Source organism: Cydia splendana, chromosome 19, assembly GCF_910591565.1.
Source record: "Cydia splendana chromosome 19, ilCydSple1.2, whole genome shotgun sequence".
NCBI classification, from domain to species: domain Eukaryota; kingdom Metazoa; phylum Arthropoda; class Insecta; order Lepidoptera; family Tortricidae; genus Cydia; species Cydia splendana.
In genome coordinates this window covers 1668370-1695728 of record NC_085978.1, presented here as the reverse complement: position 1 = coordinate 1695728, position 27359 = coordinate 1668370, and the positions used below count along the sequence as shown (strand labels likewise).

General features: G+C 37.0%; 1 protein-coding gene, 1 long non-coding RNA gene and 1 other non-coding gene across 3 annotated transcripts in view; 2 read left to right on the top strand and 1 right to left on the bottom strand.

The window, feature by feature from the left end:
• LOC134799941 (uncharacterized) overlaps positions 1-27359 on the top strand; it is a 159117-nt gene that overhangs the window by 124658 nt on the left and 7100 nt on the right. The gene's annotated exons all lie outside the window — the stretch shown is intronic.
• LOC134800303 (uncharacterized) lies at positions 588-22730 on the top strand. The gene is made up of 4 exons (XM_063772804.1): positions 588-857; positions 20731-20916; positions 21386-21551; positions 22463-22730. The coding sequence occupies exons 1-4, from the start codon at positions 850-852 to the stop codon at positions 22697-22699; spliced, it is 597 nt and encodes a 198-aa protein (XP_063628874.1). The 5' UTR covers positions 588-849; the 3' UTR covers positions 22700-22730.
• On the bottom strand, positions 25061-25133 carry Trnad-auc (transfer RNA aspartic acid (anticodon AUC)). Its single transcript has one exon. It is a non-coding gene; the product is annotated as a tRNA-Asp (tRNA).

The following is a 27359-nucleotide window of genomic DNA, read 5'->3' as shown; positions in this document are numbered from 1 at the left end:
TAGGATAGACATAAGGATATGTCCTTAACTTTTTACTATAGTAAACCTCATCTTAAACACCGGCAACGCACTTACAACCCCTCTGGCTGGTGTTGCGGGTGTCCATGGGCGACGTTAATCGCTTACCATCAGATGATTCGTCTCTCGTTTGACTCCTATATCATAAAAATAGTAGTAATCCAGCTGCAATCAGCAGCCGGGAGCGGTTTGTTTTGTATGATTTTATTTTCTTGTAATTTTTATCTTATTTTATTTATGGCTCATAATTTCTATAACCTAACCTATCCTAATAAGGAATTATTATAAACAACGTAGTTCCGAATGAGTCATTACTGGAAAAATATTTTGTTTTGGTATAAAAACTAGACAAACTAGACGAGACTGTATGACATTCAAACTATTCAAAGGAGAAGGAGTCGAGATCAAGAGCATTGAGAACGGATATTATTAGTTTTTTTTCAATAGACCAATAAATACACCTCCTCTTAAAAATAGAAGGGTACGGGAACCTTCTTGATTGCGCGACTAAGTTAAGACTCGCACTTAGCCAGGTTTTTTTCTTTTCGTTTGCATCCAGCGGTACAAACACGGACACCTATTACGCAACACGCCACCGGCCGATGTTTTTCTAAACTTCGATTATCGCAGATAATGAAAACTAATCGCCTTGCGGGAGACTCCGGAGACTCCCCACTCGCACTCGCGCCATTCAGCCACAGTACCTTTACCGTTGCCCGCGAAAAAACGCGTCCGTCGATTTAAAAAGTTTCGTTTTATTTTTAAATTGCGTAGATTATAAATAGTGGATGCTCCCCGCGTCAGCCGCTGTGCGAGAGACGACGCAGAGACATGTACCGGTTAGTGCATTTCTTTTTATTGTTTATTGTTTACGGAGGCAAGTTCATGGTTGTTTGGCGGGAAAAAAAAACCTATAGTACAAGTTTTTAAAAAAAAAATTATAGTGATGGAACGAATATTTATATTTATTTTATATGGTGTGGTGAAAAGAATATTTTACCAGTCCCGATGGACTGGTAAAATATTCTTTTCACCACACCAGCTCGGAAAGGCTTACTTTGCACTTCAAAAACTGATAGCAAAGTTGTATTTTATTCACATGTGAGGCAAAGTAATCAAATGCAAATTTTGAGTTGTTTTCTTATGTTTGCTGGTAGAATTGACTTTTAAATGATGATTTTGAATGATAAATATTTAATAACATTCATTTTGAATCGATTTGCTTTGATTTTGTTTGATATTTTACATTTAATATTTGCTTCGGTTTGGTGTGGTGAAAAATTTTGTGTTTCACTCGGGGGCAAATTTTGTTTAATCCTCGTGCTTTGAAACCCTCGCAACGCTCAAGGTTCCATTTTTCAAACCACTCGCTACGCTCGTGGTTCAATTTTGGAACCTTTCGCTTGCTCGGGTGTCAATATTAACACGAGCGGTTAAACAACAACTTTGCCCCCTTGTAAAACAAATAACTATTTTTATGTGGATGTTGTGTGACATTGTTTTTTTTCCATGGAAACGTTTCCAATTTTGTTTTTTTTCCATACAAATTCCAGTCGGGTTGCAGTCCGTCTGTATCGGCCCTTTGATTTGTTGATGGTTAAGATAAAAATAAAAATCAATTTATTCAAGTAGGATCTGTTGGATCGGTTTTGCATCGTCAATGTCTACATTTTATGTTAAACATGCACAGTTACAACAAAATTAATTAAAAGGAGTCAATAAAATACAAGGAAATGTCAAGTAAATCGCAAATAAGAATAAATACATTACAATTTGGAAATGATGAAAGGAAAGTACCTACTTAATACTAAACTAAAAATTAAAACATGCAAAAGTGCGATTACCTAATGGTAGTTATGTCATTGTGTATTTACAATAACTTAATTTCATGCAACATCAAAATATATACAAATTGTAAATTATACCTACCTAGTTGTATATTGGCTGAATCAGCATTTTGCATCGCCAAAAACAAAATTATAAGCGAAATAATCCAAAAAAAAACTAACATAAATAGGTAGGTACATATAATGAATTTTCAATAATTTCCAAACAAACAAGAGAAGAAGTTTAAATAAATAAATAAATAAATATTGGGGACATCTTACACAGATCAACCTAGCCCCAAACTAAGCAAAGCTTGTACTATGGGTGCTAGGCGACGATGCTAGGTACATAACATTAAACAGTTACTTAAAGGTCTAATTTTCTATAAAAATAATTAATTACTAAGCCTAGCTTATGCAGTCGTTCTTATTTAGGTTCAATTTAGGCCAAGTAGTTTTATCGTTAAGGTACTCTTCGACACTGCAGTATCCTTTTTTCATTAAGGAGGTTTTTAAATATTTTTTTAAAGTGAGCATTGGTAAATTAAGCACCTCTTTGGGCAATTTGTTATAGAATAATAGAATAGCTAGGCCCCCTGATCCCACTTGTTCCCTAAATACTGGTCCTATTAGTATACCTATTTTGTATACGTAGCGCAGGAGGGACCAAATAGTGGGACGTTTATCAAAACGTTAAGGAAGGATTTTTTTTAATAAAAATTGGTGGCTGCAGCAAAAACAAGCACTAATTAAAATTATGTTTTACATTTTAATCTTATGATTTATTTGCTCATATTATAATACCTAATTCATAAAAGTTCCGTTGTAATTTAATTAATAATCTAAAATTACACCTAAAAACAAATTAGGAATAACAAAAATAAATTAAACTAAGAACTAAAGATTAAAATGTGGATAAAATGCAATATTCTCATCAGTTTTTGAAGAATAAATAAAGAGCCTTTATGAGTAATTTAGTGAAAAATATATCGTGACAACGCGCGATGCAACGTTAACTATCCACTTAGCAAAGTTAAGAACAATATTTCCTGCATGTAACTGCTATTGTGTACATACAATGCACGGTTTTTGTGCACTTACGATTGTCTACAAATCTGACAAAACATAGGATTAAATTTAACCTACATACACAAGTCTGAGTTTAGGGCGCTATACTTAACCTATTATTTAATTAAAATAAATAATTATTTTGGGGACAATTTTACACAGATCGACCTATTCCCAAACTAAGCAAAGGTTGTACCATCATCATCATCGACCACACGGTTAACTGTACATCGGTGGACCTTATTACAAAAGATGTAAGGTCCACCGATGTACAGTTAGGAGTGTTGCTGTTTGTACACACCCCATACAACCATTTCCAGTCGCCGTTACGACGCGGTGTTGACACATCTTGTGTCGACACCGTCTGTTTCGGTCACAATTCCAGTCGCAGAGTCGTCGCCGTGTCGACACAGTTACCAGAAATGGGGAAGGGTCGACACATGACACAAAGTGACATAAAGTGTGGTCGCCGTGTGCACACATTGTTTCGGGTTTGCGACTACTTTATGCCAAAATCATTCGTTCATTCGTTCATTTTGTTCCTGTCAAATGGAAACTGTCAGATGGAAAAATACTTAAATAAAAATAAGTGACATTAATACGCCATCTCTTAAACGGATTACAAGACGTAATTATATATTGTTTGCATTTATATTACAATATGACTTAAATTATTATGGGGAATTAAACTGCTCGAGTGATTTGATAAACTAAGTGTAATATAATCAACGCGCCACCACATTGTTTTAGTTTAGCCGGAAATGGAATTGTTTACTTCTCAGTGCCTGTGTTCATAACTATATTATTTGAAGCATTTTTAGTACTTCGATGCGTATACTATACTTAAATAACAGAAATAACGCTTTACATACTACGAAACTTGTTAATTATGATGTATAAATATGGTTTAAGGCTGAGAAATATTGCAGTCACAAAGTAGTTGCAATGTTTCGACTTTGTGTCGACTCTGTGTTGACACATGACACGCGCTGTCAAAAGTAATAACAAAGTTACTGGTATGTTACTGGATTTGCAAAATGGCTCCTTGTGTTGATTTGTTTTCAGATATTCTCAAAGTGTAAAAATGCCGTGGTCAGAGATGGGCATTAATCGATTAACTGTTTATTCGACTAATTAATGGAATAAAAAAAGTTAATTCTCAAATTTTAATCGCGATTAGTTTAGTCGACCTAACATAGATTGAAATTGAATTAATCTGAATATTAATCGAATAAATTATCGATTAAATCTCGATTGAAAGTTGACAGGGGGCCATTTTTGTACGTAAAAATAATAGAAATGTCTTGCATGCAGATGGTAGCAAAACACTTTGTCATAAAAGTCGAGATGGGTGTCGATATATACTCGTAGGTTTTAGGGAGTGCCGATTTCGAAAATAATGACCATTTTGGAATCCGAAATGGCGGCCATGCACTGTGTCATAAAAGTCGTCATGGATGTCGTTTTATACGTTTTAGGGGGCCCCAATTTTGAAAATGATGACCATTTTGGAATCCAAAATGGCGGCCATGCACTATGTCATAAAAGTCGTCATGGATGTTGTTTTATAGGTTTTAGGGGGCCCCGATTTAGAAAATGATGACCATTTTGAAATCCAAAATGGCTGCCATGCACTATGTCATAAAAGTCGTCATGGGTGTCGTTTTATAGGTTTTGGGGGGCGCAGATTTAGAAAATGATAACCATTTTGGATTCCAAAATGGCGGCCATGCACTATGTCATAAAAGTCGTCATGGGTGTCGTTTTATAGGTTTTAGGGGGCGCAGATTTCGAAAATGATGACCATTTTGGATTCCAAGATGGCGGCCATGCACTATGTCATAAAAGTCGTCATGTATGTCGTTTTATAGGTTTTAGGGGGCCCCGCTTTCGAAAATGATGACCATTTTGGAATCCAAAATGGCGGCCATGCACTATGTCATAAAAGTCGTCATGGGTGTCGTTTAATAGGTTTTGGGGGGCGCAGATTTCGAAAATGATAACATTTTCAATTTAAAAATGGCGGCAATGCACTATGTCATAAAAGTCGTCATGGATATCGTTTTATAGGTTTTAGGGGGCGCAGATTTCGAAAATGATGACTATTTTGGATTCCAAGATGGCGGCCATGCACTATGTCATAAAAGTCGTCATGGATGTCGTTTTATAGGTTTTAGGGGGCGCAGATTTCGAAAATGATGACTATTTTGGATTCCACTTTTATGACAAAATACGTAGCCGCCATCTTGGATTATAAAATGACCATCGTTTTCGAATTCTGCACTCCCTAAAACCTATAAATCGACATCCGTGACGACGCAAGTTATCTTTATTTTCAGATCTAACAAATTGCTACAGAATACAAAGGACAAAAAAGAAGCGAGGAGGTAATGAAACAAGCAAAAATACAGATGATTCCTCGACGCATTGGGTGATTCTTAAATTGTGTCCAGATTTTTTTTGTCATAAAAGTTTATATTTTTCACATATTACTCTCACAAGTTCCGTTTGCTTGTAATTTTTTAAGTAAATGTTTTTGTTTATCTATGAGGATCTCACTAGAATAGTATAATCAAGGTATGTTTATATTTGATGAATGAAATAGTAACGCAAAAAAAAAATATATTTGTGTCTTATATTCCTGCCGAAGACTTTTATTTTACCTTTTCCTTCTACACAAGTTTGGCCAAGTAATAAGAATTTAGGGTTCTCAATTTTATTTTGACTTCTACAACAGTAAAGCTACGAGGCCATGTTTTGGTATCGTTTTCGTATAAATTCGCAGTACCAAATTTAGTTAAGGTATCACATTGACACCATTCCGAAGTAAAAACATATAAACTTATTAAAATACTTTCTTTTAAACTCCTCTTCACGCTTAAACTGCTGAACAGTTTTAATTTAAATTTGGTACACATATATTTTGAGTCCCGAGACAGGATATAATAAGTTATCTCAAAAATCATCCTTTAAAGGTGTGAAATGAGGTGTAGGGGGGAATTCAGAATTGACTTCTTGAAGTTAATACTGTTTAAGTTTAGGTTTGAAGTCATGTTTTTTCATCATTTTTAACTAAATCAAAGATGTAGACCATCCCAAATTTCATATAAATCGGTTCAGCGGTTATTGATTTCCCGTACAAATTTCCACGCCACTTTTCACACCTTCAAAAGATGATTTTGGTTATAAGATCTATCCTATGTCCTGTTCCGGGACGCAAACTATTTCTATACCAAATTTCAACGAAATCGGTTCAGCGGTTAAGCGTCAAGAAGAGTTTCAAAAAAACCGGCCAAGTGCGAGTCGGACTCGCGTATTAAGGGTTCCGTACATTAAGTCCGACTCGCGCTTGACTGCACATTTCTAATAGGTTTTCCTGTCATCTATATGTAAAGAACTATTTTGTGTATTCAGACGGACATACATACAGACGCACGAGTGATCCTATAAGGGTTCCGTTTTTTCCTTTTGAGGTACGGAACCCTAAAAAGATTTATTTTTATTTTGTGGAATGGTGTCAATGTGATATCTTAAATGGATTCAGCACCCCAGATTTATACGAAAACGATACCAAACACGGCCTAGCACCTTCACTGATATAGATATATCAAAATAAAATTGAGAGCCCTAAATAAACTTTCAAGAGCGGATATCTCAAAAACTATTCAACATATCGAAAAAATTGACTGAATAAACTTGTAACAAATTAAATAAACTTTCATTTTGTATAAGTGGCCATGTCGCTGAGATGCATAGTTTCCGAGATATAATCGAAAAACGGGAAAATGGGACCTTCAAAGCCCCTCTCTCCCCCCCCGCTCAAGGGCTACGGCCGGGGACTTTTGATATGTTCACCTCCTAACTTGTCAAACCGAGTTACGGAGTCAAAAATTGTGTTCCGAGCATTTCCCTCTACAACTTTTGGAGCATTCGTTGCCTGACCTAAGTAGCTTATTGAATTTCTTTAAAAACTTTTCTGTAAAAGGTTGACGGGTGTTGGGTGTTTATATGGTTTCGGTCGATTATTATCATTTGCATTGCCCATGATGACTTACTAGAATTACGAGCACACGAGACACTAATAGTAGTTTGACAAACCTTGGTTTTCAAGAGGTATTTTATATTGACATTTGCTGTCACAAATTTGCTGTCAGATTTAGTCGCAAACCGCACGCAAAGTGCACACAAATGTGTCGACACCTTGTTACGGAAAAGTGTAGACACGGCGACGACACTTTGTTTCGAAACAATTCTAGACACATTGTGTGGACTCTGTTACGACACATCTGACATTTAGTTACCACTTTGTGATTCTGCGACTGGAATGGTTATATGGGTACCTTGACCGTCTTGACACTGCAGGGGCCGCGGTTAAGATGACAATCGGTTTTTGACAAATCGTAAAGTGAAGTCTGACGCAGGGGACCTAGGCTACATGACAATCGTTGTCACATCTCACACCATCTCACAGAGGTCCACAGAGGGAAAACTAGAGGCCCCATCTCATGAATCCTTCTGAATCTTTGTTCTGTGTTAATGTGTAATTGTGCTCCACAAGTTCCACAACTCTTTATAGTATTTTTCAAATGGAAGGGTAGGGTGACAGGTATTATCTTCATATAATTTATAACCTAAAAACGCCAAATGTTGCAAAATTGTATTGAAATGATAGCAATCGAGTTTTAATAATAGACCTAAGGTACCTATAACAGCTAGAGTCGGACCAAAAAAAGTCCGCAGCGGATTTGATAGCCCACGCAGTGCAAGTGTCATTTATACGTCATAATTTCATAGAAGTTTGAAGTTTAAAGTAACACTTGCACTGCGTGGGCCATAGAAGGTAGGATGGTATAGAAGTGGTATAGGTACGCGTGACTCCGTGAGGGACTAAACATACGCAAATGCGACACTGTGATTGGTCGAATTTATTTCTTGCCCACCATTATCCATACTAAAAAAATGGTGGGGAACAAAAAATATCTGAGACTGTGATAAGGACAAACAATAATAGCGCTTTCTCTGCTACTCCTACTGAAAGATACGTAAGACTATCCCGTTCTGTCAGTTATCCCCACCACTCATGCCCAATCCAGTTTAATACTAGATTCATGGCGTGGGCTATCAAATCCGCTGCAGACTATTCTTGGTCTGACTCTACCTAAGTTTAATTGCTTCAATTCAAACAGGAAACAAATTAAAAACTAATATATCCGACTAATAATTAGAATATTTACGACTTTTGACCCAGTTGTGTTATAACTCGAGTTCAACGACTTGTCCACAATGTGCAACACAATACTCATATACAATTAAAATTATCACTCGTCATCACAGTGACAGCGCAATGTTTAATCACTTACCGTCCTCGTATTCTTAAATCTGGTGCTATATCTTTTTAATTCTAATAATACAATTAAAATCCGTTATCACTCTCCAGCCAGCCAAGGACTGGAAGACCTAGCCAAGATTTGACATCTTTGGTAGAGAAACGAAACGCTTGATAAACATAAAATAATAATGTATGTAAAATAAATTATTGCTCTTGCATAGATATTCGAGCGACAGGGACGCGGGTAATGTTTTTTTTTTATATTTTTCGATGTGAGCGGTGGGCCATATAGTGGGGCGATATAATATTTCTTCAGTTAATTATTTGTGTAATAATAGTAGGTACATTACAATACAAGTGCGAAAAGTAGGAAATTCGCAAAGAGTGGCTATAAATTGAAACACGACCGAAGGGAGTGTTTCAAATCGACACGAGTTGCGAATTACCCTTTCGCACGTGATTGTACAACGTTTTACACAGAGATGTGACTTATTTGAAATACTTGTATTTAAAATGCGAAATACCTATTTTGTATTTTGTATTTAAATACCGTTTGAAGACAACTATTTTGTATTTTATTTGAAATAGTACTGTTTTCAAAGAATAAAGAGAGTCTTTTCAACTCGGAAATTCAGAGTAATACTTTTTAATTCCTTCAGAGTCTTCAGACTCATCGCAAAGTATTTGTATTTTTAAAAAGTATTTTGACTATATACCTATTTCGTATTTTAAATACAAATTCAAAAACTATTTTGTATTTTGCATTTGAAATAGAATATCAAGGAAGTATTTGTATTTTGTATTTAAATACTTTTTATAAAGTATTTTTCACATCTCTGGTTTAACAGTACATATGGCCCTTTAAATTTTCGACATATACACGTATTTTGCTAGTTGCCACACTAGGGCGGTAATGTAGCACCATATTGCATATGTACTGGAAAAAAATATTCATTGATATTCGTGCATAAGTAACAGAGGAAGTGTGTGTGTAATGCACATGCAACGCTTGTGTAACGCATTATATGCGTTTAAGTAATTATACTACTTGCATTTTTGGTCATCACACGTAATTGATACTTCTTATGGATTACGGTATTTGCAGTTCAGGTTCCGAAGAAAGTTATTATTAGACTTGATAAAACTCGCGACTTTGCCTGCATGGGATTCAATTTGCGGCTTTTCCTTTTGGGCTTGCGCGAGGTCCGATAGGGGGAGGGGGGTCACGAAAAAATCACGCTGGGGGGAGGGGGTGTATGTAGAAAAATAGACCTCACGTGTAATTTTCTACAGTGAACGAAACTAAGAAGCCAAAAACCTCACCAAATAGCACCGAGGGGGAGGGGAGGTCAAAAAGTAGCCGAAAACACCTCGCGTGATTTGTGCACAACCCCTTTCCTACGGGCAGGGGGTGGATTTTTATAACACAACCTACCCATCATTATGTCTAAAACACAGGAGATGCGCGCCAATCATCAAGACGATATGATCTTCAAGGTCTTGTCAAAACCAATTCAAAGTCATAACAAGTTGTTAAGTCAGAATTGGCCTAAATATAACTACCTATAACATAACCTCGTAAGGCCCACCATATCGTCAGGTGACAAGCAAGTCACTAATTACTAAAAAAAATTTAAACAAAAATCGACCTTCTTTTAATAGGTACTAATATGGTTCACTATGGCTATGAACTTGTGGTGGTACTTAGTGACTTTTGCTTGTCACCCGACGATATGTACAAAGTTTCCCTATTTTTAATTTGAACATTGTTGTTTAGATTAGGGTGACTTTCATTTGTTTTAGAAAACAATGAAACAAACGTAATGCTACTTTATGTAGTGTTTGAAAGGTTCGAATTAGATTGAAACACAGTGTACCTACATTGTAATGCACATTAGGCCTTAAGAAGATAAGACAAGTCACGGACGTCGCGGTCACCACATATACATACGAGTATATAAGCCCTCCCGTGTATGGAAAAGTGACCAATATATGGTGTTTTTTCAGTCTGTGGGTCTTAAGAGTCTACTTTGTAAAATATTACAAAAATCGGTCCAGTAGCATATATAGACGTGAAAGAACAAACGAATTACGCATATAAATAATATTAACGATGAATTGCAAATTGTTTTGTCATAAGGAGTGGAGAGCGGAAATAGCCATGCCCATATCTGTGCAAGAATCATTTATTTACGAATTACGAGTTCTTCGTAAATATGTAATATAAATTCGTAACAAACTCGTCAGTCAGGTCAATATCTGAGTACCTATAGCAGCCGCTTAGGTCTTTTCGACATGTTTTTCACAAACTGATTGTAGATTTTAATAACATTTTAATTTCTCATGCTCTGAAAGTAGGTCAAACATTATTAACTCTGTATCTTTAGATATTGAAATAAAAGTAAACAAACAATTTGTACATTTTCGGGTAGTTATACATTTATTGGTTAACCAACCAAATACAAAATCGCCTGGATCAGTCACTGAACGACCTGACTTTAACCTACATTATTTGATCATATAATGTTTTCATCTACCCTCAACTGACTTAAGGAGCCATTTGAGGTTAGATTTTGTTTACTTGTATTTAAATAGGTACCTACCTAAAGATACAGAGTTATAGGTAGCCTGTAGGCAGGCGAAGTGTGCAGAAAGTGATACGTTTCTGCTCTATACTAGAGATGTGCGCCGATGGCAAAATCATCGGCGGCGGCGTCCGATGATTTTTTGACCGGCGGCGGCGGCGTGATCGGCGTGAAATCGGCGTGGCATAAATTTTGATACTGCATGAGAAGGTGGCTGTAGAAACTCTATATTAAAGCCTTCTGAGTATTTACTAGGCTATCCAAAACATATTGTGTGTTTTCTAAATTATTGCCGAAAATTATATCCCATCATGACACTTGGCAACCATTTATTACCAATACCAACCTAACGGTTACCAACGGTATGTTTAAATATTAAAATAAAAGGATACTTTAAAACGCTACATTTTAGGCAGTATTTTTACTTACTTTGTAAGTGGAATACAAATAAAACACAAAAAAAATATTTTTAAGTTAAGTCTTAAATCTATGTATATTGACTTTTCCCAGCCGCTGTCGCCTCACCTAGGATTTGTTACGAAATAATGATGAACTACATACTTTACATTTGTCTGAACTGAAGTTTAACAGAAATGTAATGTTAGATTAAAGATGTCATCGTTTTCCAAAGAAAACGTCTCTGGCAGGTGGATTCGCTCAACAGAATGTCTTTGAAGTGTCCCGTTTTATGGAATACTGAGGTCTACTTTGTTTTCTTTACTACTGCAGCTTAGTGATGAATTGATGATAGTTGGTGATTTAAGTTCCTATAAGTAGGTATAATTGTTTAAGTATAGCTTATTGACGAAGAGTGGCAGAGTATAAAAACAGCAGTGACAAGTTCAGCTAAGAGCACTATCGGAGAAGCAAAACGTTCAAAAAATATGGAATGGTTTCATAAGGAATACGAGGAAGCCCTCAATAAAAAGAATGAAATGCGGCTTAAATATCTCCAAAACGATGGCTTAGAAAACAAAGAACTTTATAAGAACGAGAGGAACAAATGCAGAAAAATGGCGAGACTCAAAAAGAGAAATATGGAAAGGGAGAGGTTTAGGAGAATGGAGGATTTGAGGGTGCGTCATTTCGTACGACCTTTTTACAGCCTACGTAGTGGATACCAGCCTAAAACCGATGCATGCCAAAATACCTCTGGAAGTCTTCTCACGGAAAAGGCAGATGTGCTTAGGAGATGGAGAGAACACTTTAACGATCTCCTAAACATTCCGCAAACAGCCACGGAAAAAGTGCCCATTTACTTTGACGTTGAAGAACGATTACAACCGAACGATTACTCGGTTAGAAGTCCAGCGGGCTATGCGTTGCCTGAAGAATAACAAGGCACCGGGGCTTGATACTATTGCTTCAGAGTTACTCAAAAAAGGAGGCAGCGATCTCGAGAAGCGAATGTTTAGACTCGTATCTATGATATGGGAAGAGGAAAAGATGCCAGAAGATTGGAATTTAGGTATTATTGTGCCTCTTCTTCTTCCTCGCGTTATCCCGGCATTTTGCCACGGCTTATTGGAGCCTGGGGTCCGCTTGACAACTAATCCCATGATTTGACGTAGGCACTAGTTTTTACGAAAGCGACTGCCACCTGACCTTCCAACCTAGAGGGGAAACTAGGCCTTATTGGGATTAGTCCGGTTTCCTCACGATGTTTTCCTTCACCGAAAAGCAACCGGTAAATATCAAATGATATTTCGTACATAAGTTCCGAAAAACTCATTGGTACGAGCCGGGGTTTGAACCCGCGACCTCCGGATTGAAAGTCGCACGCTCTTGCCTCTAGGCCACCAGCGCTCTTATTTATTATCGCAGGTATTATTGTGCCTATCTTCAAAAAAGGAAACAAGAGCATCTGTAGCAATTACCGAGGTATATCGGTTTTGTCTGTGGCTTATAAAGTTTTATCAGGAGTCGTGTATAGGCGCCTATGCGGCTATGCTGAAGAGATATTAGGAGAATACCAATGCGGATTCAGGCCTAACCGCTCTACTGTAGACCAGATTCACCTACTGCGGCAAACACTGGAAAAGGCATACGAATACAACATCGATCTTCATCACATGTTTGTGGACTTCAAGCAGGCATTTGACAGTGTTAACCGCGCACAAATACTTTCCAGCATGCTGTGTTTGGGTGTGCCAAGCAAGTTGGTTAGACTTGTGGATGCCACTTTAAAACACTCCAAATCCGTTGTGGCGATACAAAACGATTTATCTGAGCCTTTTGAGATTCGTTCGGGAGTGAAACAACGAGATGCGCTTTCGTCCATAGTTTTCAACCTGGTACTTGAGGCTGCAACGCGTAAATTAAACATCAATGGGCTGATCGACTACAACACAACTCAGCTTGCTGCGTATGCCGATGACATTGTCATTACCAGTAGGTCGAGAAACAGAATGGCCGATCACTGCCTAAACCTGCAGACAGAAGCCGCCACGTTTGGATTACGTGTAAACGTATCCAAGACTGAGTACCTTGCGACATCAAGGCAGACTGGACTGCCAACAAACATCTCTGTCGGCAATCAGGACATCAAAGGTGTGAGCAGCTTCAAGTATCTAGGAGCGACGGTTAACTCTCAGAACAAAACCGACGAAGAGATAAGGGCGCGCATAGCTGCTGGGCACAAATTTTTCTAGGCGTGTAGCAAACTTTTGAGCTCTAAACTGCTTAGCATTAGATCCAAACTTATTATCTATCGCACCATCATCAGGCCTGTCGTAACTTACGCCTGCGAAACTTGGACCCTAACTCAGAGAGACGAACTAAAACTTGCAGTGTTCGAAAGATAAGTGCTCAGAAAGATCTATGGTCCTGTAATAGAACATGATACCTATCGTCAACGCATGAACCACGAGTTGGATGTACTCATAGAGCACGAGAACATCGTCAGGGTCTGTAAGTCACAGCGGTTGAGATGGGCGGGTCACCTTGAAAGGATGCCGTACAAGAGGGCAGCAAAAGTCATGACAAGGTGGACGCCGCAACAAAAAAGACCGAAAGGCAGGCCTAAGAAGCGTTGGATAGATTGTGTAGAAGAAGATCTTAGGAAGATGGGAAAGTTTACCAACTGGAAGAAGGTCGCCAGACACCGCGACAACTGGAGGAAGATTGTGGAGGAGGCCAAGACCCACAAAGGGTTGTAGCGCCAACGGAAGTAAGTAATAGCTTATTGCGAAGCTTTAAACTGATTTTTATAATTTTGATTGAAATATATATTGTTAAGTAAAAGAAGCTGATAATCACCATAAAATGACTAAGAATTGATCGTGTGTAATTTTAAATGAAATTGTATATTATGTGATAAATAAATAAATCATATTTTGATTTATCACATAATATACAATTTCATTTACGTTCTACAAAAAAGCTGTGCGAAAAAATATCAAATAATAACCTTAGATCCAGAAACTAGATCTTGTTTAAATTAACACTAAATCGTTATCACAGCTAACACCGCAACGACAAAAATGATGCTAATTTGGTTCACCTGCAAATAATAAGCGAAAAACCGGGCAAGTGCGAGTCCGACTCGCGCACGAAGGGTTCCGTACCATAATGCAAAAAAAAAACGAAAAAAAAAAGCAAAAAAAAAAACGGTCACCCATCCAAGTACTGACCACTCCCGACGTTGCTTAACTTTGGTCAAAAATCACGTTTGTTGTATGGGAGCCCCATTTAAATCTTTATTTTATTCTGTTTTTAGTATTTGTTGTTATAGCGGCAACAGAAATACATCATCTGTGAAAATTTCAACTGTCTAGCTATCACGGTTCGTGAGATACAGCCTGGTGACAGACGGACGGACGGACGGACGGACGGACGGACGGACGGACGGACGGACGGACGGACAGCGAAGTCTTAGTAATAGGGTCCCGTTTTACCCTTTGGGTACGGAACCCTAAAAAGCATAAGGATCTTTAAATTATACCTCTGACACTATCTATTCACTACGCAACATGGACTAAGACACGATAGGTATCAAAATTTCCCACGCCGATTATACGCCGGTCAAATTTATCGGCGGCGGCGGCGTGGAAAAATCGTCGGCGGCGGCGGCGCGGCGGCGCGGCGCACATGTCTACTCTATACCCCATTTTTTTTACTGATTAGAAATTTTATAACCTCAAAAGTAGTGAGTAACTTTTAGCATCCAAAATTAAATCTGAGTAACTATACACTGAATTATAGTGTCTTTTACATATTTTAGTACCGCAAATATTAGATATCATAGGAACCCTAGCATTTCGGAAGAAGTCCCTTATTGTTGTAACCTTTATTTTCTTTTATTTAAGCATTGTGAATTGTGAGCCTCCACAATGCCCATATATGTGTCACTCCAACACCTCTCAAGGGATCGGGACCTACAGCCTACAGGTAGAGAAGCACTGAGATAGTGCTCGATTGAAGCACTGTTTCATGTCTCAGCTTCACAGTAGCCAGGATTTTATCATTTTTAAGCTGCTTAATAAAAAAGGTCATTCACTTTACGTTAATAACGTAAATTATCGGCAAATTCGTTTCCATTGTTCTGAAGTTAACTTGTATCAATTACCTAGTTTGAACGATTGTTGACATTATGTATACTCAACCGACGCCTCTGAGACACTGACAATAAGGTCGTGTAAATATATTTTTGGAACGTTGGCTTGTAGAGATATTTGTGAACTCAACTGTAGGTACAAGGCTGCTGTATGTAAACATGAGTGTGACCCTCTGAACATCAAACAATACAAATGGTTAAGATTTGTTAGTTTTAATGAGCTAGCTTATCGGTGTTACTGTGCTTATAACGGACGTTCCCAGGAAATATGTTTACGGTTACTTCTAATTGCCTTAACCATTTTAATGTTTATATTTTTTAGTATTGTGACAATTATTTAGACCTTAGGCTTTCGGAAAATGATACATAAACATTATACTGAACTAATTTGTATAATTGTACATATGTATTTTGTATGCAAGGATGCTAAGCTAATAGTTTTGCTGGCTGTACAGTCGACGTCAGACATGTTTACACTTTTGCACCTTATTCGTTTGTAATAAGGCGAAAAATGTTACATATCTTTGACGTCGACTGTTCCTACCTACTGACAAATTCAACTCGTTTTTAAAGTCAGTTAGCGACTAGTGTTGTTAGAGCTTGAGCTGAAATTAATCTTATAAATAGACTTACTTATATTTTGTGTCATTTCCTCGAGTCAAAATAGGTCCCCAGTTCAGAGCTAGACGTAAAGAAAAACAGTATATACATATCATAACTTTTGACATGTTGAGAATGCAAATTGTCGTGATCTCATATTTACATTATGTACTGTGTTATGTAATTGCTATGAATCCTTTGTACGATTTCGTGTGTGTTGTATAACTTAAACAAACGTGTGGACACTGGAAGACGGTCAGGGTCTGCTATGTTTGCCGACATTTTTACCACACTGTGCAATTATTTGAACCCACAGACTCAAGCAATAGTAGTTATGATAGAAAACAGTGAGATTTTTAATTTTGAAAAGGTTTAATTTGTCATTGTAATCACGACCAGTAAGTAAAGAACAAAATAAAAAATTATGAACTAACGTAACTAAATTAATAAAAATAAAACAACCCTAAACCTAAACTATAATAAAAATTCACTAAATTAATTACATTTGTTTTTCCAATTGAGTATCTACAAACAAAAAGGTATCATTTCACTAAAAAGAAAAGTTATGTGAAGAAACTCAAAACACCGCGATCATGTTGTAAATAAAAGTAAAATTTATATAAGGACGGACATGATGAAACTATAGGGTGTCGTTTTTGCCATTTCGACTACGGCATTATCATTAGGTATTATATATTCCATATAAAACCTGATAAACTTATTTATTGGTATAGTTTTAAGCATACCATACAGGGTACGTCTTCATACCTACAGCAAAAGTTTGGTGGATACCTAAATATATTATTTTTAATAGAGCAGGTTTTTTTCACAGGCAAAGCTAATAACCTCAAAATCTCAGGTTATGTAATAAATGTCACTGTTTATCAATCTGCCAGCCATGAAGTTCGATAAACTAACAGAGGAGCGGTCATTGTACTTTAATATTCGTTAATTTATTTAAATTAAAAATAATTGTTTTGCATATTCGTCGTCTATTATAGAAATATATGGTTTTTGTAGAGATATGGGATCTTATGGAAATTTGATTGTCCCCCTCGCGACCAAACCAAAGTTAATAAAGGAACTGGTAATACATCAGCCATGCGAGTTATATCCTTTAAGTATGTATAATACACAGCCAAGAGTATTTGTTAAACACTAAACGACGAAACAGATGTTAAAATTATTTATCTACCTTTTCTATACTTGAATCTGCCTATACATTTCCTTTGTAACTATACTCTGGCAAGCTTTGATAGTAGAAAAAGGAGGCATATTTGAAAAATGCATACGCGAAGGATCGATCTCCAAAAAAAATTAAAATTTCGCGGGTTTTCTACAGGCAAAGTTGGCTTGCCAGAGTATATGTATTTATGTTGCCTCAATCTAAATAAAACTGACATCAAATCAGCTTATACTTCAAGTCCAACATTGTGAATGTAATTTAAAGACTTTTTGACATAGTTTTTGTAGATGCGTCAAGAACAGCACGCAGATCGGTAGTTTCACTCTGCTCCCTAAGCATAGCATGATGAGGAATCTGAGACTACCTATTGTTAATAAAACAAGTGCGACTTTGTACTTATAATTACAAACGTACAATGACCGATTGTACGACAGAACTGGGGGCCAAGCCAAGATAACAATCCTACAAACGCCAAACGAAAAGAAAATATGTGTCATGTTACGTGACTATTTCCATACTACATTATTGAAGTTTCGATTGGCGTTTTCTATTAACGATTGTCACCTTGGCTATGCTCCCTGGTATTAATTTTGACCATATTGTTGTAGCTTTATACCTAGCTGTATACGTATCTACTGTGTTATATTAGCCAATGGAGTATTCCCTATAGGTAGATAAGTAATATTATTCCAACGCGCGTGTTCCTGTTTTCCTGGTACCGTTTTAGTGGCATTTACCTTATATTAGAGTAGTTTATAGCTTCATGACCTCACTTAGGAATTTCGCACCAAATTATATTAACATTTTGGAATAATGAAATCAAGTAAGTAGTAAAAGCCACTGGGCCACGCGTGAACTTCTAGGTTTGCCACTTTTCTCAGGTGGTTGGCAAATAAATTGTATGACTGTATGTACGGTGATTTTATAAAAGAAGATGGTTTTGGGTCTAAATCTAGTTTATATACATATATACTTATTACAATATTACTTATCATAATAGAAAGCAGCCAAGCCTTCAACCAGACCGTAGCTGTCCGTAATACCATCCTTACCAACCGCCTCAGTTAAGGTAGAATCACATTTTATCAGCAGCACAAGCCGCATTTTACGCATGCATCTTAGAAATTAAATTAAATAGAACTAAAAAAAACCATACTAATTTGTAGCCATGTTTTACGTCAAAAATATGACAGTTACGTAGAAAGACAGTGGCGCTCTCATTTATTTTCTACTATTTTATGTCGCACTGTATTAGGGAGAAAATGGGAGCGTGCGAGTACGCTGCCTACGTACGCTGGCCGTGAGGGCGTTGGGCGTAGGTACGATATGATTAGATGTAATGTAAGAAATGTAAGAATAAATAAATAAAATAAATATTATAGGACATTCTTACACAGATTGACCAAGTCCCCCAGTAAGCTCAAGAAGGCTTGTGTTGAGGGTACTCAGACAACGATATATATAATATATAAATACTTAAATACATAGAAAACAACCATGACTCAGGAACAAATATCTGTGTCATCACACAAATAAATGCCCTTACTGGGATTCGAACCCAGGACCATCGGCTTCACAGGCAGGGTCACTACCCACTAGGCCAAACCGGTCGTCAAAAAGAAGATCATGATCATTAGCAATCATCAATAATTAGGTTATAGCTACACGTTATTTTTTCTTAAAATTTGATTCAGGCAACAAGATCGATATTACAAATACCTTATAGACTCCATCCACAAAAAAAAAATAACTAAACACTATTTTAACAACAGAGAAGTCCTGTTATAACGGCATGTTACGTGGAATCCTTTCTGCTATTGTGTCGAATTCGGCCGTTTGCCCTGGGACCTCCAAGCACGGCACCCTATAGTTATATAGTGCCAACAATTTTGTTTTTCTAGTACCTTTTATTAATTAATTAACATAAATATTAAAATCAAACTCGTTAATTTTTAAAACATTTATTTACATACAATATATATACAGTGGTACTACTAAACGAAATTAATAACTAGCTTAAATCTAAAATAGGCCCTTGAGGCATTGTACCAAGGATGCTGGCGGCATTTCCTCGCTGTATCGCAATGCTGATACGTTGTGCGAGGTAGCCGCCAGCTCTTCGGTCACCAGTTACGTCAACCAGACGCTTCGCGATTTCTGCGAACAACTTATGCGCGCTGGGACCCCATGGACCTAGAGTTTCAACACCAAATGGTACAAAATGGTACTCTCTACCGAGGCTCTTATATTTGTTACGTTTTAGAATTAGTTCCTATTATAATATTACTACTAAACTATGTATGACTCAAAGCCTTTGAAATGATAACCTGTCCAACAACATCGCCTTGGCAGCGAACTATTCGTCTGATTAGTTAGTAAGTTAGTTAGGGTAGTTATTAAATAACTTAGTTAAGAATTAGCTTTAAGTTTTTTGGTTGGGGACTGAAAATCAGCGGTCTCGCGTCCCATCCATTTTACTACACAAATATTTCTAAATTCTACCTGATTTTTGAGTGTACAGTCAACAACAGAGCTATGAATACAGGCAAAGTGCCAAAAATATGTATACACGACCTTCATGTACAGGCAATAAAGTACTGTATACATATTTTTGACACTTTGCCTGTATTCATAGCTCTGTTGTTGACTGTACATGCAATTCATTGTTTTTTTTTGTGTTGGTAAATAAATATCTTTTTATTTATTTATTTATTTATACGTTTGCGTTGGCATTTAAAACTCTAAAAATATTGTAAACACTTTACACTATTTGATATTATCAAACTTAAATATATTAGGTATTATTCAAATTAAATAACAGCGACATAAGGTAAACGTAAGTCTGATGTCGCAGTGAATAACCAAACCGCATTTTATCACAGCCCAGTTCGACTTTAATTAACCATAACATTAATTAATATAACCGGTTGTTTACAATATGGGTAACGGAAAGTCATTTGAGTTAATAATAATTTATTATCAGCAACATTCTAGTAAAAACTTAATAGCTATAAGATTAGTCTGTCTTAAATTGTTACTAGGAATTTACGGCACTATTAAGACACCGAAAATAGATTCGTTGAATTTCTAACTGATCATTCGTAATAAACTGCTATTTTAGAATTGATTGGTAGAATACGAGTAAACAACAGTTTATACTGCCTTGCTAAGCCAATTAGCGGTATCTCAAATAAAAATTCTATAGGATTCCTAAATTTAACTTGTTGTGTTTTCTTTATTTCCTGACTCTAAATCTGACGACAAAAGTAAACAATACAACTAAGTAAATAAAAATCGGCCCAGGTCCCAATACAATAGCCATCATTTTGCAAGGAGATTAGAAAGGCCATACTGAAGAATACTTACTTTACATATGACAGCAACCATATTAAAATCTGAGATCGCGAATAAATTGATATTTCGTACAATGCGGCAGTTCAAGTCACGATTTCGGGGGAAAAATCACGATTTTGGAGCCAAGAGCCAACCCCATATCAACTTTAAGTTCCAGTTTTAATACCTACTACCTATGTACCTATATTGTATCTACATTTATATTTCAGACTAGTAATCCTTTTGATCGCCGCCGCGGCAGCCGCGCCGCAGGACAACAGCATAACCTTCATAAAGAGCCTGCCACGGACCGAAGAGCCGTTGCCTCCGCCCGAAGAGCCGGTGCCAGCGCCCTCGTACGCCTCTTCACATATAGAGAACCTGCCTTTGAGCAGCCAAGAAACCTCGGATTACAGGTTAGAGCTAGTCTCATTGTTTTTATCAGAGTAACAACAGCATAACCTACATAAAGAGCCTGCCGCCGCCCGAAGAGCCGCTACCAGCGCCCTCCTATGCCTCTTCGCATACTCATAGAGAACTTGCTGCTTAGCATCCATTATCCAAGATGTTCTGTGGTTTTGGTACCGAATCAAAATAAAATGGCAAAACGTGAAATTCAAGAACCTTCTCCTTACGTTAGAGTTTTCGTGGTTGTATCCTAAAGGAGGCCAGGGTCAACTTTGGCAACCTGATCCTATCGATAATCCAGAGGAGAAACTAGGCCTCATCGAAATTAGTCCAGTTAAAATGATATTTTGTACAAAGTTCTAAGAAACTCATTGGTAAAGAACCGGAATTCGCATTTGAGTATGGGTTTGAAAGAAAAATATTTACTCGAATCGTAAACAACCTACAAATTTCTGATGTATACTTTGATTTTGACAGGACAGAAGAAGACAGTAGCAAGCAGGAGTACCTGGACACTTCAGCTGACTCGAGTCCAGATGAGCAGACCACGGATTCCACGGAAGAGTCCACGTTGGAAGAGTCCACGGAAACAAACGAAGCCACTACGGTTACGGAGAGATACCTGCCTAAAACTACGCCTAAGGTAACGAAATATCTATTTAAATATCTCAAATTGAGGTATTTTTCAATCCTTACCCATATTTTGCGAGGTGAATAGATACATATATGTAGGGACTATAGGTGCCTCACTAAGCAAGTTTTACTATGAAACCAACCCATAAATCGCAAAAAACCTTGGCTACTTGATTGGCTGATCTGCCTAATGGCGATGTTTATTTCCTCACTGCCCCAGTGCCTACTTAATGATAAAAGCCGTTTTCTCTGTTTTCCACTGGCTGTGTTACGGCCGTTATGTCCTGCAGTACTTATACCAAAGATGAGGCGTAAACATGTAAAATTAATGCACCATTACATACATGATTGATGAGGTTATATTAGTAATCAACTAATCACTTATTAGTATACAATTAGTATTTAGTATGTATTCGTAACTTCGCAGGTATTTAATTATGTAACCTAAATATGATTGTATACTCTTTTGGCGTTATTGAAACTAGTTACAAGCTTCAATTAGCTATAAATCGGCCAATATGAATTGGAACTCCGGTAGCCGTTTAAGAAGTGTAACACTCTTACGGTAGATGTCGCTATGGGCGCCTCCCTAAGGCACATATGGTATATGGTGGAAATATCCGCTGTTCTCGGGTGAAGTCTCAGTAGCTCAGTTCGTAGACCATGGGCTAGTGATCCAGTGTCGCGAGTTCTAGTCTCGGCCGACACAGTGACTTTTTCAACTTTTAATTTATGTGTAAGCTTAGTAGTTAATCAGTAATTTTGACTTAGGTATGCACCTATTTGTAAGAAAGGGATAAAACATAACTACCTACCTAATTAATTGAGGCTTGCAAAGTTTAATGAACAAGGGAGTGTATGTACATCTCTGTGTTATATCTTTGATAAATAAATCCCCCTCCTTGCCCTCCTCTCTTTTAACTTCTCCCTGTTAAAAGTGAATATTTTCAGTTTCAGCTTAAGAAATCCCCACCAAAATTCTACTCAAAACTCAGCTACTTCGAGAAGCCAAGCTACTCCGCGCCCACCAACTTGGTGGACCGCTCCGCCAAACGCAAGTTCCGATCCAACTGCCGCTGCGAGAAGATTTCCAACTGCCCCAAACTGCAGATCACAGTGCCACGGTGTCCGGAGGAATATTTCTTGTGCTGCTTTTAAAATGTTATACTATCTAGGTACTTATAGTTTGTTCAAAATGAATTTAAGGTTAATGTGGTGTGGTTGACATGATTATTTTGTTGGGACCGTCACCGACACGGCAGGAACGCTTCAGACAACCTCAGTAGATTTTTGTACTGAGACTGACTGAAATAGCAAGACACGTTCGTACGTTTCCGTGAAAATACGATGGAAAATAATAATGCACTACATCTCAGCAATTGATAACTCAATCATTTGTTTATCGTTTTAATATGGTTTTCCAAAGCCAAGATAAGAATCGTCAATCAAAAAGGTATCGGGATGACAGATGTAACGAAAAATTACGTGAGCATTTTCATACAATTATTTAAGTAAGTATGACTGTTTCTACAAACGACTAAGTATCAGTTGGCCATGCGATATGTATGCGTGATGGGGCAGAATGGTGCATTTGCCTCTTTAACCATCTAGGAATATTAAAGTAGAGGGAGGAAATATCATATAATCGACGATAAGAGTGCCTACAGATGTAGTGCATCATTGTTTTCCATCGTATTCACTCGGAAACGTTCGTATTTGTCATGCCACTTCAGTCAACCTCAGTACTTTTTGTGCCGAGAATGACTGAAATGGCAAGACACGTCCGTACGTTTCCGTGAAAATACGATGGAAAATAATTATGCACTACATCTATATCTCGTCGCCTGTATGAATTTTCTCGCGACTAATCTCGCTTCGCTGGTGAAGAAGCAAGTTTTGTGATGAGTGTAAGTCATCAAAGACTTTTTATTGTATAAAACATTAATTTTAAGTAATTTAGTTTTAAAAAACCAAATACTAAGGCTTAGGGAAGGATTTGTTTTTTCCTAAATTATCTTCTGTATGAAAATAATTGTTTCAATACTAAGCCGAATGAAAATTGTAATCGATACCAAATTTAAGAAAGTTGAACGACAAAATAATAATGTCAGATGGATACGACTATAAAGCCGACCACTGACTAACAGTCCGCCGGACGATATCGGCCGGTCAGTTGTTCGGAACTGTCAACAACTGACAGGCCGATATCGTCCGGCGGCCTGTTAGTCAGTGGTCGGCTTTAGTAGCGATAAATAGCCGATATTTAAGCCAATTGTATTTAGACAAAAGGCCTTTTTTTCTTGGTCAAGCTCTTGAAACATGCATCAATGATACCACTTTACGTGTATACCCTTGTAAAATTGTAGAGTTGGTCCACGCTACAGTTATCTTACCAAGTGCTACCTATCCCAGCGGGCTCAGCACGGTTCCATTTTTATCGACTATCACTATGCGCGTCCCTTTCGTACTTACATACTTGTAACAACGTGACAGGCATGGTGACAAGGGATAAAAACGCGACCGTGCTAAGCCGCCTGTAAGTAGTAAGGAATACATTTCTTACTGCCAAGTTTGTGTAAAGTTAATGTGGTCAGATTCTAACTTGTAGCTTTATAAAATAGTACAGTCACCAACACCATCAGATACACCAGAGCGGCCAGGATAACCGCTCCGATATCTCTGGTTGTTTAGATCAGGGATGTTGCGGATGCAGATTTTTTGACATCCGCGGATGCGGATATTTAAAGCCTCACATCCGCGGATGCGGATGTCAAGATTTGGTACTTAAAAAACGTGAAATATTACATTTTTAGCATTTTTTATTTAAAAAAAAAACGAAACGTTTACTATTTGAACAAGAATATAGGTGCTTTTTATTTAATAAACAGTAACTTGGCAGACTTTTCGGGATCTAGGCGATTTCGTTATATATAATGACGAAATTACCTAGCACTTACGCCGCCGGCGCCGCCGCTAATACGTTCCTGTTACCGATTTGGTCGACATCTGCATCATGCGGGTGCTCCGCATCGATTTTATGCGGATGCGGATGCAGATGCGGATGTTAAAAATAATGCGGATGTTCCGCGGATGCGGATGCGGATGCGAATATTCGCAACATCCCTGGTTTAGATGGTACAGTCAAATGTAAAAATATGGGTGCACTCATCATATTCAAAAATATGTCTCATAGGCCTCATAGCTCTTATGTCAGCGAATTAAGAACTATGGGATATATTTTTGAGTAAGTTGTATGCACCCATATTTTTACACTTGACTGTACTAAATGGGCAACTAGGACTTTAAAATGTGTTCTTTAAAAACCCACCGAATACAGTTTCAGAATGTTATAGTTATAACCACAACTAAAAAACTATATGAAACAATCAGTACTGAAATATAAACGTTATTATCTAAGCTAGAACGTGCAAAATTGAATAAGCTATACGCTTAGTCCATTTCGCCCATTTTATAAATATAAATTTAACCTTAGAATAAATTTAAAAAAGGAAAAATTACTGTCTTGGGTGAGACTTGAACTCACGGCCTCTGGATCGATACTCCAGCGCTCTGCCAACTGAGCCACCAAGACCTCATCCATAGGCTTTCCTTTGTCTATGTCCATAGCCAGCAAATAGCTTAGCATCGTTCGTAGACGTTTCTGCTTGTTAAAAAATAAATTTAACCTTTTGACCGCCACTATTATTAAGGTCCATTTATACCGTATTCTTTGCCGGCTATTGCCGACTATGGCAGCAGAGGGTTAAACCACAACTGGTGTTGTAATTAAAAAAAGAATAATAGCAATTAGCAATAAAATGTGTACAGGCTTTAAAATATTGTTAATTTATAAAAAATAAAACATGGAAAAACAATTTGATTTTTTTATTTTGGAATATAATAGCAACACTAGAAATTATCAATTAGAATAATAGCAACACATATTATACTTATTACAAAGATTTAACAGAAAACAGTAAATTCTTATATTATCTTTTGAAAAATAGTTGTTATACAATATTATACATATCTAAATATATTTTCCAATACCCTATAGTTATCATATATTCTAAAATGCGTTTTACGCTTGGCACTTTTTTTTACTAAATACTAAATATTCATAGCCTACGAAAAATATAGTCATTTGACCAATCACAAAAGACTCTGCGATTGTTTTTTTTCTAATTATACTAAAACTATGTCTCTATTTGAGCAGTCAGCTGTTACCGAAAAATGCTTTATACTCATTTGCCTCGTCAGCTACAAGAATAAATGCACACGACGCATTCACAGTGGCTGCTCAAATGAGGACACAGTTTGAAATAACAAAGATATGAGTAACAACTAAAAAGTTTTACGTATAAATGGAAAGGATTGATATTTGAGACAAAGATCTAAGATGTATTTTCTATTTTTCTACTTACTTTACTGGCGTATTTTGGGGCATATTTTAATAGATTTAAGTTCCCCGTTCATGAGACTAAGTAATTGCAAAATTCAATTACTTAGTCTCATGAACGGGTTTATTAAGTATATTCGATCGTATTTATAGAGTATAATAATGAAATATAAATATTTTGAAGGATTCGCCAATTTTGACGTCGTACTTATACAATTCATTAGCAATATGTATTATAAAGATTTGAATTAAATTGTTGGTTTTATAAGTAAACAAATAAAAATAATCATGTCTAAAAATAGAAATAATACTAAGACGCATATAATTGTGCAAAAACATTGTAGCTAGCTGCAAATATGTCAGAAGAAGATTGCACTTGTCGGTCCAATATAACTCTGTATGGACATTATGAAAAAATGACACTCCCTCACTATGTTCTGTTTAATTCAGTGCAAAATTACCTAAGGAGGACTATAAGGTGGTGGTACTAGTGCTCGACATGTTAATGCCCAATAGATGACACCCTGCTGTCACCTCTATTGACAATGACTTAAGTTTCAAGATAACATGTACTGGGACCGCGTCGAGCACCAGTACCACCACCTTATACACATTCTGGTAAATGCGTTGACAAACGTTGGCGCTTGACATTCTAGACAACCTTTTTACGTATAATTTACAGCGCCATCTACGTCAACCACTATTTTATGCATCTTAGCACTCAGTTAATAATTTAAGCTAGAACACTGTCGTGGAAGAGTTTAAAAAGAATTGTCATGCAATAGTCATATGTGGCTTTCCATCAGAGAAGGATCTCTATGCTACATCTGCATAAGGACCATTTTCCATTGGTAACGTTCCTTAGGGTGGTATTCCACCTGTGCAATTTCTTCGTCCAATGTCTTGCGTCTCACATTTTGCTTAGTGAAAGAGTGAGACGCACAGACATTGGACCAAGATATTAGATGGATGGAATACCACCCTTATGCACATGGTGCATAAGTACCCCATCTCTAATGGAACGGTTCATTATGTAAATGAAGCAGGAACCGTTACCGGTAGAACTAAAAATCAAAATATCTCGTAGCATTCACAATATTTCTTTGATATTATAAAATAGTATTTATGTAAGGATAACGAATAACGATTGATCAGATTAGCTAAATTAAATGCAAAATAGTTATTTGTACAACAAGAGATCAAAGTTTGATATTTCTTCGAGTGCTTATTTTGAGTCCCGTGCAAGCGAAAGATTGTATAATAGATTCACGAGCGTAGCGAGTGAATCTAATTTAGAATCTTGAGCGTAGTAAGGGATTCAAAAGCGCACGAGATGTAAATAACTTTGATCTCGTGTAGTACACAAAAATTTTCACCCTAAGCAGTGAGAACATACCTAGAGGGACAGAGATAATAGAA